At 46.1% G+C, this 13,268-nt stretch overlaps 1 protein-coding gene across 2 annotated transcripts; it reads left to right on the top strand.

Annotated features, from left to right (window-relative positions):
* Positions 1 to 361: 361 nt before the first annotated feature.
* Positions 362 to 9,596, top strand: patz1 (POZ/BTB and AT hook containing zinc finger 1). Of its 2 annotated transcripts, XM_063215020.1 has the most exons (6): positions 362 to 1,968; positions 2,104 to 2,167; positions 2,646 to 2,817; positions 4,204 to 4,416; positions 7,137 to 7,361; positions 8,646 to 9,596. In XM_063215020.1, exons 1-6 carry the CDS (start codon positions 722 to 724, stop codon positions 9,203 to 9,205), a joined length of 2,481 nt encoding a protein of 826 aa, XP_063071090.1. In that variant the 5' UTR covers positions 362 to 721; the 3' UTR covers positions 9,206 to 9,596. The 2 variants fall into 2 exon arrangements, with proteins under 2 accessions (XP_063071090.1, XP_063071089.1); XM_063215019.1 differs by lacking the exons at positions 4,204 to 4,416; positions 7,137 to 7,361.
* Positions 9,597 to 13,268: the final 3,672 nt, after the last annotated feature.

Below are 13,268 nucleotides of genomic sequence, written 5' to 3' on the forward strand. Positions count from 1 at the left end.
GAGGCAGTGTCTGGTTATTATACTTAATTGTTCATCCTTTTGTTAACCTACTGTGTGTACAGTCTATTGTGTACGCGCTCTAGTCCCTCAATACGCATGGGAATCATGTTCTCTCCACATGTCATATTCCTTGGATGAATGTATAGGCTATTTGAATAGCCGGGGTCATGCAAGTCAAGATATAAGTTTTAATCGCGCCTAGTACAACGGCCAAAACACAAAGCCGCCAAGCCGGTGCGTCTGTCTGGTTTGGTGGCGTGGGGGGGAGGGGAATTGTTTAGGGGGAGGGGGCTAAGGGGAAAACAAGGATGTGAATTCGCCGAAGGCTCAGCAACCAGGAAGAGGGGAATGGTCCTTTAAAAAAATAAAGTTTCTGAAGTTCAGCCGGGTAACCGATGAACCCAAAGTTGTCAGTCCACTGAAAGTCTTCACAGGTTAAGCCCATAAAGAGCGTGTTATTCATTGGTCTCAGTCAGTAGGAAAACGTCAAATACAGTCAACCCTCCCCTCTTTGTAAAAGAAAGGGTCAAAGTTCACAGGAAGCTGGGGGGCTGCCATTTTTTTCCTGCTAACATGTTAGATGCTAAAAAGACGAAGAGGGGTGGTCGTCGTTGATTATTTTTTATTTACTTTAAACCCTTTGCACTGAGCCCTGCTCACTTTCTGGATTCCTTAGTCCCGCGTCGTTTGCTAACACGTGTGGTTGGCAAATAAAGACGGCATGGAGCGAATAACTGAGCAGTCGTGGAATTCTTCTTACACATACCAGGTGAGCAAGCATAGCGCCGAGATGCTACACAACCTTAACACACAGAGAAAAGATGGAGGCAGGTTCTGCGATGTGATCTTGCGCGTAGGAGAGGAAAGCTTCCCTGCCCACAAGGCGGTTTTGGCGGCTTGCAGCGAGTATTTCGAGTCTGTGTTCAGCTGTCAGACAGAGGACGACTGCGAGGCTAAAGAGCTCGAGATGCATACAATCAGCCCCAAAGTTTTCAGAGACATTCTGGACTTCGCATACACCTCTAAGATAGTGGTTCATATGGAGTGTTTCCCCGAGCTGATGACAGCTGCTAAGTTTTTGTTAATGCGGTCTGTCATCGAGATTTGTCAGGAGGTTATCAAACAATCTAATGTGCAGATTCTCGTGCCCCCGTCGCGCGGTGGAGACGTCAGCTTTTTCAGGGCGACTGGGAACGCGGACCTGTCTTTTTCTGTGTCCAGCAATGTGTCAAATGGCAACGGGGTTGTTCCCAATGGCACTGTTTACCCAAACAATGGCCAACAGCACACGGCTATGGATGTTTACGTCGGGGATACAGTAATGACAGATGTTAACGATTGTGACATGCCTGTTTTAGAGCCAGTCGACACCAGACTACCCGTATCTCCGTCGGAAACAGCAGAGAACAACTTTTCTGGAGGTTCCCCTAGTAAACGGGGCAGAGGGCGGCCAAAGAAAGTAACTACTGTAGAACCCACATCCCTCAATAACAACCCAGCGAAAGAAATTGAAGTATTTTCATTTTCATGTGGAATATGCGGGAAGGTCTTCACAGAAGTCGAACTGTTCAGGATTCACGAAGCGCAACACAGGGCAGAGGCCAACAGCCATAACCATGGGGTCAGTGATGGGGTTGACATGGATGTCAGGGACGCTCCTACCTTGGTCGCACAGTCTCATGGAGGCATGATGGAGAACGGTGTTCAATCTCACAGCAACCCCGACAACAGTCGCAAGCGTGAGCGAGTGCGACGTCACGTTGGCTGTGACATTTGTGGCAAGGTGTTCCGTGATGTTTACCATCTGAACCGACACAAACTCTCTCATTCCGGCGAAAAGCCATACGCATGCCCCGTGTGTGGCCTGCGATTCAAGCGGAAAGACAGAATGTCATACCATGTTCGGTCTCACGATGGTTCTGTTGGTAAACCATACGTCTGCCAGAGCTGCGGGAAAGGTTTCTCAAGGTGAGTGAGCTGCCTTTAAGCTTCAGGCTATAACCTCTATGCAAATGGTCTTTGTTTCCCTCAATATCATGCCTTTTTGTCGTGGGGTGAAGTCAACCAAAGAATTACTCAACATCTTCCCCCTAAAATCTGTAGGCCAGACCATCTGAACGGACACATCAAGCAGGTGCACACCACAGAGCGACCCCACAAGTGCCAGGTGAGAATGCTTCTGTTATCATCATTCATCCCTGAGAGAAACCCTGTGTAGATGCTGTTATACAGCTGAAATAAGCATGTAAAACAAAACCATGTCTCAGGGATCCCTTTTCAAGCTTTCTCTTCTGTAAGGCTAGCACTCATCCAAAATGGTATTTATCAATGGCTAGTAGCAGGGGTCCAGGGATGCTACTAGGATACGAGTGGCCCCTATATGAAAGTCTTGAGACATGTGCCTGGATGGAATTAGGAAAAAGGATTAGGAATAATCTGAAGTGTCCCCTTGTGGATGTCTGAATGTTTCCCACCTGCAACCCCCTCAGTGATGCCCCTGAGATGAGGAACCAAACACGCGTTATAAAACTGAGCTAATTGCCTGTACGTCTGTCAATCAGTCAATCCATCTGTCTGTCTGTCTGTGTGTGCCTGTACGTCTGTGTGTTGGTATGTCTGTCGACTGTCTGTCTGTGGGTCCATAGATCTGTAATGCCTCGTTTGCCACGCGGGACCGTCTGCGCTCTCACCTGGCCTGCCACGAGGACAAGATCCCCTGCCAGGTGTGCGGCAAGTACCTGCGCGCCGCCTACATGACCGACCACCTGAAGAAACACAGCGAGGGCCCACACAACTTCTGCTCCATCTGCAACAAAGGTACAGTACAGATGCGTCCCTTGGCAAGCCTTTTCATCCCTTAGTACCCTACGCCACTACACCAGTGTTTCCCAACCAGGGGTACGTGTACCACTAGGGGTACGCGAGCACACTACAGGGGGTACTTGGAAAAATGTAATTTTAACAAATGCATGGAGCATAGTCACACTGCAATAGAAAAAGGGATGTAAAACACGAGTTAGGGGGTACTCATGGCACAATGAAAAGGCTTAAGGGGTACACAAGACAAAAAAGGTTGGGAAACACTGCACTACACCTTCAGACTTGACACTGTTATACATGGCAAATTACAGTCAGGTACAGGGAAGATTTCCATGAAACAATAGGGAATGGATCCCCTGCTTGAAGGAACTTGGGATATGTGGCATATCCTCCCTCTATCCAAGCACCTGATTGTCCCTAAACTGTCCCTACTGTAACCTATCACAGGGCGTTATGGAGCGTGTGTTAACTTGCAAAGGCATTGTACACAAATGCCATAGACTGTTCAAATCGTGTTATCTTACTTACTTTTCATGATGCCATGTTGGTCAGTAGATGTCTCATTGTCACACAAAAACCTCATCTGTGCTGCATTTCTCGAAAGCGTAGTTGCTAACTACGGTAGCTACTTTGTTGGTTGCAATGCAATTTCCCATTGGCAACTACCCAAGTTATTAACTACCAACAACTACAAACGAGAAATGCACCCCTGTTGTTGATATGTATATCAAGTATCTACTCCACAGATCAGCACACATCGTGTCCCGGCTCGACTCATGACACTGGAGAACTAAAGCAGACTTTCATTACAGTACATTACATTACATTACATCACATTTGGCAGACGCTTTTATACAAAGCCACGTACAATCGAGGACATAGTCATATCATACAACACCTGCAGAGACAAAGTGCACAGGAAATAAACAGAACAACAGGTGCAAATGCAAAGTGAGATTAGTTTATTTTTTTATTTTTTTAAAGTACTAGCGTTAGGGGTAGTGAGTTTTAGCACTGGGTTAAGTAGAGTAGACACACACTCACACATAACCAAACATGCCTTGGAGTCTACCCTGGGTCTGGGCCAGCTCCTTGTCTTTCAATTCTAAATGGCAAAAAATAAAGACCCAAGGAAAAAATGTCTTGGACCATGTAAAAAAATAATGTGTCTGAGTGTGTTAAGTTGTGTTGGTAACACCATTCTTTTTCTGTACCTGGTGACACCCATCGTGCGTACATGTGTCTGAATGGTTGAAAATTGAACAAAAACTGGTGATTTGACTGAAAGACACACACACAGGCGTGTCTGCGCTCACACACATATGCAACTGTGTCGTTGTGTTGTGCTGTGTGTGTGTGTGTGTGTGTGTCTCCTGGCCTCAGGTTTCTCCACCGCCTCGTACCTTAAGGTGCACATTAAAACTCACCACGGCTCGGTCGGCTCCGGCCCTGGCATTGGCACCGGCACTGGCCCCCCGGCTGCTGGGCCCAACCCTGCGCCACCGCACGCCTTCTCTGAGCCCCGCTCTGAGCTGCCCACCCTCCACGGCGGCACGCTGCCCCCCTACCACACGGGACGCCAGTGCGCAGTGGAAGGCAAGCGGGGCGCCCTCCTCCTCCTCATCCTCCTCCTCCTCCTCATCCTCCTCATCTTCCTCTTTCTTCTTCTCCACTTCTTTCCTCCTCCCTTTACTTTGTCCCCCACATGTCTCGGTCTCCGTATCCGTCCCACCCTCAGCTGGCTGTCTCTATCTGTCCTCCGTGCCCCCATACTGCCGTCACCGCTTTGCCTGATGCTTCTAGTGTGTGGCTCTCTGTGGGATTTGGGTGGGTGGGGGTTGTGTTCCATGGAAAAATATCAGAAATGGCAACCACACAAACACACACACACACACACACACACACACACACACACACACACACACACACACACACACACACACACACACACACACACACACACACACAGCTGTGCGCTGCTGCCAGAGTAGTGTTTCTCAACGGGGGCTGTGTGTGTGTGTGTGGGGGGGGGGGGGGGGGGGGGGGGGGGTTTGCGACGGAGACAGACGAGAGGGGCAGGACTTACTTGCAAATGGAGAACAATAGTCTGTTATTTTTGTAATACTAAGGAGGGCGTTGGCATGCTTATGAAGAGGTCAAGGGGGTGTTCATTCAAAAAATGTTTAGAACCACTGTGAGATGGTGGTTGGCTGTTTTTTGTCTGTATGCTCTGAGTCTAGATTGTGTGTTCTAGCAGTTATCACTGGGGTACTGCTGCTTCCTAGTGGTCAGAAGTCTGCCGAGGATATGATATGACGGGTCTCTCATCCTTTTAAATGTTAGCATAAGATTTCCTGGCATGATGATGATGAGCTTAGAGTTGTGGTGCTGACAAGACCCTAAATTCCACTTTGTCATCCTAATGCACTGCAGGAGAAAGGTTCAAGAATTTCAGTTAAAGGATATCGGTGAAGTGTCCTTGGATCTATTTTGCATCACAATACTTATTTCCACAATATGCTGCTTCGAGTCATGACAAGCGATTATTTTTAATAAAACAAGTAACATTGAATTTGCCACTGGTCCATTTTGTTGACTAGAGAGTAGGTAATATTTCTGTGTTATTTGAAGCCCTCTCCCAGATGATCCAATAAATTGACTTATGAATGCTACACAGCAGCTGAAAAATAAGCTGCATTTTTACACATTTACTGAAGTAACCATCACAATGCATCGTTATACTACATGAATTGCAATGCATCGTGATAGAAAATTGTGTCGTGGCATGCGTATTCTAATGCGCATTGAATCATGAACCCTTTGCCAATACCCACCCCTAGTGGAGACTGGAGAGCCTTCCAGCTGTGTGGTGTCTAGTATATATTTGCTGTAAGCTTATAACCAGAATTGGTGTTTGAGTTATTTCACCACGCTAGGCAGTGGAGGAGGGATGAAGAGGGTCTCAGGCCCGCAAGAGGTCTGCACAGGTTTCTGATGTGTATCCTGGGGTCTTCTGTCTGCCTTCTTTCTGTTGACCCCAATGCGTCTCACAACTCTTTCTTGCAATAGTGTCCCAGAGTGCATTGCTGGTTGTGCTGAGCTCAGTGTCTTCTGCGTGAATGGGTATGGCTCTCTGTACATAGCATGGCCTGAGTCCAGTTGCTTTGCTTTCTACATCTCCATCACTCTGGACATCATGATGCTGTCTGCATGTCCAAAACTGTTTTCTCTCTCTCTCTCTCTCTCTCTCTCTCTCTCTCTCTCTCTCTCTCTGTCTCTCTCTCTCTCTGTCTCTCTCTCTGTCTCTCTCTCTCTCTCTCTCTCTCTCTCTCTCTCTCTCTCTCTCTCTCTCTCTCTCTCTGTAGTTTTTTGTGTTCCCATGTGGGTACAATGAACCTTTTTTCAAACTATTATTGCCATGGAAACCAGCAGTCTACTGTTGGGCCCCAGATGCACTCTCTACAGCGTGTTTGATTTTGTGAGCAATTAAGGCAAATATAATGTTTTCTGGGACCTGGTTAAAACGGAAATGTGTCTCCTGTTAGAATTAATGTCTTAAAGTACAACATGGTTTACAAATTTAGCGCAGGTGATGAAGATAAGAATGGATGAAGTTTAACCTTGGATGAAATGCTTGCTTAGTGTATCAAATTCAAATTACATTAATGCTGTCATTGCTTACATTAATGCTGTCATTGCGTATCATTACTTAGAATTGGTAACCGAGCAAAATGAGTCATTTACGTTGTTTTCTCAATTATTATTCTGGATTTGAAGTGATGGAGAAGTGGATATTCAGGGTAAATTGCACTGCATTTTTACAAGGCTGTAGGATTGAGCCAGGATGTGTTAGGTGATAAGGATTCATCTTGGACAATGACAAATGACAGTCTGAAGATGCTTGTTTTTGTTTCGATGTAGGGAGCATAGGAATTTATTTGTGGAAGAAATCCAAAATCAGTTCCAACCATGTGTGTGCTGGCTGTGGCAAGTAATACAGGAGAAAAGATTCATTATTATCTCAGAACATGTCTTAAAAAGTTTATTTAAGGCCAATCTTTGACAGCAGTGTCTAGACCCTGTGCACAATGCCACACACACTTTGCTTGTTAATCATTAGTAATCTTCCCGTGTGGAGGCATGCAGTTATGTTTTTACTACAACCTCTTCAAACTGGTTTGTACAGTCGTGTACATGTTTTTGTTTTGGATGTGTGATTTTGGTTGCTTGGGCCTCTCGCCTCCCCTGGGTCGTCTCCCCTCCAACCCTCCTCCTCCTCCGTCTGTCTGGACTGGGACGATGACGTTGCCGTGTAGACCTTTACAGCAGTCGCCGGCTGCTGGTTACCTTCTCCGAGCCGGAGAGCGGGTGCTGGCGCGGGCTCGCCGGACCCCCCATGCTCCCCCAGCCTGCCGCTCCCCCTACCCTGAGTCTTCAGCCCACCGAGCTTTTTCTGGGCAAGCCCAGCGGGGCTCCCTATTGCTGGGAGTGCCGCCCCACCGGGGGTCCAGGCTTCCCGGGCCTCCACGGGCCAGTGGCAGGTCAGTACGGGCCCAGTAGACGGGTTGGGGGATGGGCGGAAGAGACCCTCAGGAGAGACTTGTGGTGCGTGACATCCCAGTAAATCATCACAAACTAAACTAAACTGCCTAAACTGCCCTTCTGCTCTCGTCTGTCTGGTGCTTTGGAGCTTTCCAGTGTCCTGTTCGCTTACCCTTCCGCACTAAGGCCCTGTTTCCACTGCATCTTTGCTCTTCACCTCCAAAACGCAACTTTCCAAAACAACGGGGCATAATTATAAGTGCTTGGTTCATTTATCGAAGTGCCCATTTACTGTCGCTATGATACATTTCTCGCCATTTTTATTTTATCCTCAGCTGTCTGCTGATTCATTGTAGCTATGCGACTATCCATTTCTAGAGAAAAAGATAAGAAAGGTGAAAGTGTCGTTACATTCGGTGCTTTGTACATGTATTAAGTGGCTTTTGATGGGGTTTTTTTAAAGCCATGTCATTCTTTAGCTGGATTGAAGCGCTGGTCATTCTCTGCATCAATGACCCCTTTCACTAGTGCACCTATGTTTCTGATTGGGAGAAGATCTTTATGTCCATCTTAATGTCTTTATGAAGATCTTTGTCATTGTAGTAAAAAAAAAATTGTTAATAGGACGCTGCAATTCTCCAAGGCCAGAAATGAATGTGATTTTTTTTTCCCAGGGAGAAGTAAACATGTGAATGTGTTAATTTTACGTGTATTGCTGCGGTCCTACTGTCCTTCTTGCTCAATAGGCGCAGTATTTATTTGGGAGTTGTTACAAATATACTTTTTGATGACATTGACAGAAAGGGTAATCCACAGATCCAAAATTCTTCTAGTGTGTAAGGCCGATCTGGTATTTGAAAATTGTGTATTTTCAGCATAAATTGGCATTTTTCTTATGGTTATTAAAATGTTTTTATTCTTTCTAGTGTAGTTCTTTGTATCTTGTAGTGTAAGTATTACCAAGCGATTGAAACCTCCAAAACAGAAATGACCATTTTACCTGCATTTCACATGAGTCTCTGCTGTACCTGTCTGTACAATGGTTGGGAGAGAACTTGGCCTATAACCAAAGGTGCTCAAGTTTGCCGCAATCTCTCTGTCACAGCGGGCAGACTTGAGACATCCAGACTTGTTGAATTGCTTTTCCCTATTTTCCTAATTTGTTTATCCCCTCTCTTTCCTCCAACCCCAACCCCAACCCCTCACCCTCTGTCTTCTCTCCTGAACACCCAACTATAACCTCATGACTGACCAACCCTCGCTTCCTTGTGTGTTCACCGCAGACGGACAGGAGAACGTCGGCAAGTGTCCCCACCAGGACTCTGACGGCTCGGACACGTCCTTCTGCGAGCTGTCCAACGGTACGGAGCTCAAGTCCCCAGACAAGGTGGACGGAGATGGCGCTGGCCTCAACTGCAACGGGGCGGACGCCCCAACCCCGGGGACGCCCGGCTCTGTGGCAGGTGCAGGCACCGGAACGGGCACGGGCTCAGGCACGGACACGAGCCCCAAAGCCAAAGCTGCATCAGCGGCGGCTGCGACGGTGGACACGGAAAAGAAGCACCACTGCATGGAGTGTGGCCAGGCTTTCCGCACCAAGTCCTACCTCAACAAGCACCTGAACCGGGTCCACGGGATGGTGGGGATGGGCAAGGGAGGAGGCGTGGGGGGCGCGGCGTCACTGCTGGGGGACATCTCCTCCCCGACCCTCGGCTCGCCCTTCTCCCCGCAGCAGAACATGTCCCTGCTCGAGTCCTTCGGCTTCCAGATCGTACAGTCAGCCTTTGCGTCCTCCCTGGTCGACTCTGAAGCCGGCGGTGATGACCTGAGCGAGGCTAAGTGAGCCTTAGCTGGGTGGACAACTGCAGATGAGAACACTAGATGCTGTGTTGTTGACCACTTTTGTATTGGAACGAATGGCCCAAGTCGGAACGGCGCCTATGTATAACGCTGCCGTGCATCAGTGGCCAGGCGATATGCACGTTATCCCGTGGGTTGCGCTAACATCTATGAAAACTTTAGGATACCGGACCAAGATGGCGCTGCCCGGGATTGGGCCACGCCAAAAGGCTAAACATGGCATCTAGTGTTCATGGGTGCATTCTAATATGCGGACTCCCGTCCTCCCTTGCTCCCTTGCATGCTTGTGGCCTTGCGATGACGTCACTGACGACAGACGTGTATATTTCACTATCTGGCAAAAGCGCAATTATAATGTCATTTTCTCATTTGCAATCGGTGAACAATAGTCCCCCAAAAGTTAGGCTGACAGTGGGAAAACTTGATTGTTTTCTCCGGAGGCGGGCGTCAGCAAAACGCGAGGTCACAAGCATAGGTCGAGAGTCCGCATATTGGAATCCACTCTAAATCTATGTGTGGACAACAACAAAATGCCCTCCGAGGTTAAAAGGTGAAGAGTTATGTCAAAGGTCAGCTTGTCACTGCTGCCAATCCTACCACCCCTCCCCTTCTCTCCCTCTCCAGTGCCGCTTGTACCTCCCTCACAATGTTTCACGATGCCATTGAATATTTTCTACCCTTGCAGACAGAGCCGACGGAGGAAGGCTTGACGTGTACTGTACATATTATGCATTCTTCTCTTTTCCCTATCTTAAGCAGCTACACGGGTGTGTCAGGACCCCACTGGCAGGATTGAACACTTTATTCTCTCGTTGTAAATGTAAGTGTCTCGTGGTGTGCATAGCAATGTTAAAAAAAAAACTTGCTATGTGTTTTGTTTTTTTATTACTATTGTTGTCAATTTATTATATTTTGGGTTTGATTTTTGTGGAATCAATGTAGTGTGCGTTATGGTATGACATGGAGCTTCAGAGAGCTCCACAATGGCTTACAGCTTTGCTCCCAAACCTCAACCCCATTGCCGAACCCCTCACTGTCTCACACAAGCTTCGCTTACTGCTCCTTGAGACCTAGAGGCCAGGGAGGGAGCTCTTTAATACTGACTCAGAAGTTGATGACAAACTTTTGATTTTGGATCTTACACGTTTCTGGTCAGGCGTTGAGGTGAAAATCATAACTCGCCTGCCTGCTGTTGGGTGAGAATGTGGTGCGTTTGGTCAGAGTCTGCCTTGAAAAGTTTAGTTATGCTGTTTAAATCAGTGAAGGTGAGGAAAGAACTGCGCACTAAGCCTGCTCTCATACTGTCTTGGGCCTATACCACAAAGCTAGTTCAGGAGTAAACCTGGTTAAGTTAAAGGGTTATGCCACTATTTTGGGGCTTAATCCAGTTAAAATCGTTGGCCAGGGTTTATAAAGGTGGTTAAGTGTCTTATTTTTCATGTTAAGCCGTTGTCTTGCTTTAAGACAAGTTAAAAGAGGGAGCATGTCGCTAAGCTAGTGAAAGTCAATGCATCCGTCTAGCGTGCTACAATGCTACACGGATCCATTGGCTTTCACTAGCTTAGCGACATATTACCTCTTTTAACTTGTCTTAAAGCAAGACAACGCTTAACATGAAAAATAAGACACTTAACCACCTTTATAAACCCCAGCCAACCCCATTTTAACTGTATTAAGCCCCAAAATAGTGGCATACCCCTTTAAGAGGTCAATCATCCAATAGAAGAGCCTGGAGTCCTCATTTTGTAGTATAGGCCCTTGATGTCCTAGGTGTTAATGTGTTTCTCAGTCTGGCCACCATAACAGTATGGAGCGGCTGCTTTCTTTACATGCTAAACGTCTCACTTTGGACCCAAATGAGGGTTCTTTTGGATTCTGAACGCGCCTACTTTCGAAAACCAACATGTAGTTAACCAAACGTTTTGTTCTTGACCACAACACAGTGTTGTCTGTGTACGATTGTCTTGTTTTTAATTTTGGTAACTGCAAAACATCATGGATCTGTGTGTTTTGAATGTCACACTGTTTGAGAGATCTGTTCAAGATATCCAACAGGGACCAATTTCAGGTTTGACTAAAAGATTTTTTGGCAAGTAGAGTCTATTTTATTAAGTTATTAAATTTTGTGTCCCTAGCTCTTTGTAGTTTGGAAGAGAAAGTATATATATATTGAGTTGTCACATGTATGTGCTGTTCATTATTCTATAAGTTATACTACACGACATGAGGGCTGTGTTGAACGGAAAAACTATGAGAATTGTGTTACTTCGTGAACTGAGAGTGTATGCGTGTGTATGTATGTATATGTGTGTGTTAGCAAGAGTTGTGTTACTTTGTGAACTGAGTGCGTGTGGTTGAATGTGTGTGAGAGTATGTATGTGTGTGTTTTAGCAAGTCCCTGGTAAATGCATACTTCTACCCTTAGAATGTAAATCAACCAGTGGACTTTTGTACATTTATGATTTTGAAAATGTATTTTGTCTTTTATTCAGATAATTGTGTTTTCTCAGCCAAGTTTGAAGCATTCCCTCTTAACTTATTATGTTTTTTTGTAATGCAATCATTTTGTATATAACACACACATACAAAATATATGAATATAAGAAATGTATATATCTGACGAAGATTAATAATTGAGTCCATCTGCATAAGAAAGTTGTATTTGCTGGCCTGTGTGTGAGCGCGTGGGTGTGATTCTGACTGACTGGTTTTCGACGCAGTGTGTTTGGTTGACAGTCAACCACACTCAGTTCTGTATACTGATTTGCGACTTTACTTTGGTGTGTGATTGCACCGATATCTGCATGTATTTATGCAGTTTGCTTGAGTGTGCGTCTGCACACAATTAATAGTGGGTAATCTTGGAAAGTGTGTGTGTGAGACTGAGAGAAAGAGAGGAAGAATGAGGGTGTATGTGTTTGTGGGGAAGGTCATGTGGAATTGATTGTACATGGTTGCTTCACTGAAAAAAAGCTGAAGCCTTGAACCAACATGAAAGGCAACATGCTTCATAGCCCTGTTTTATACTTTGTCCGTTTTATGTTTGATTTGTCTTGCACTGGTGTAGTACCATGGCATAGTTCGTGGCTTTGCTAGAATTTGTTTGTCATCATAAGTCGTCATGACTCATGAGACTTTGAAAAGCAGAGTGTCTCAGCACATGGTTTTTCTTTTAAAAAAATGACCCATGTGGCATGTTGCCTTGTTTTTTTTTAATTTGCGTCTGTGCTTCGCTTTTTTTACAGTGTAACATCTGCTCATCTCACAGATCTTTCCCCGCCCCTTAATGTATTACACTGCAACTTTTTGGATTCACTGGCCTCCTCAGACGCTTACATACTAAGTATGCACATCCCTCTCTCCTGGGCGCATGGTGGGTGTGACGGTGGCATAGATATACAGCACTAGATGTCGCATTGACACATGCACACACACACACACACACACATACACACACACACACACACACACACACACACACACACACACACACACACACACACACACGATACGCAAATTACATCTTTGTTGATGGTATGAAAAGAAAAACGGGAACCCAGCTCCAAAGGGGGCAGAGCCTGAGGCTGGCTATGCCAAAAGGCGCAATGCGACCTTGAGTGTTCTGTATCTAATGACAAGTTAGTTAGTAAGGTTTAGTGACTACGGTAGATGAGACCAGTCTGAGCAAGTCTGTGGCCTTCTAGTGGAACTCTTCTAGCCAATCAAAAGCACTATGTTCTGAGTTTATGAATGGTACAACTTGCTCTGACGTAGCTAGCTAAGTGACTAAACCGGTAGGGTATTCCAAGAACATGGTTGGGTGGACCTGGTACACCTGGCTGAGTCAACCTATAGGAAGTGCGAAAGCTGCTAATAGATGGCCTGCAGGCTTCATTCTGTTAACAAAATGAGGACTCCAGGTGCTTTTATTAGTAGATTTGCCACTACCTCCAGGCAGGGAAGCTGACAGGGTGGGGGCAAAAGGGTCAATTGTCCCGAACCCAGGGAGAGATGGGGCCCAGAATTTGGTCTCCATTACATTGAAT

The sequence above is a fragment of the Engraulis encrasicolus genome, chromosome 14 (genome assembly GCF_034702125.1).
Source record: "Engraulis encrasicolus isolate BLACKSEA-1 chromosome 14, IST_EnEncr_1.0, whole genome shotgun sequence".
Lineage (NCBI taxonomy): Eukaryota > Metazoa > Chordata > Actinopteri > Clupeiformes > Engraulidae > Engraulis > Engraulis encrasicolus.

Coding starts and splice junctions, on each gene's coding strand:
- patz1 (XM_063215020.1), top strand. CDS start 722: ATGGAGCGAATAACTGAGCAGTCGTGGAATTCTTCTTACACATACCAG. Junction 2,168..2,645: donor AGCGACCCCACAAGTGCCAG/GTGAGAATGCTT, acceptor GTGGGTCCATAG/ATCTGTAATGCCTCGTTTGC. Junction 2,818..4,203: donor CTGCTCCATCTGCAACAAAG/GTACAGTACAGA, acceptor TCCTGGCCTCAG/GTTTCTCCACCGCCTCGTAC.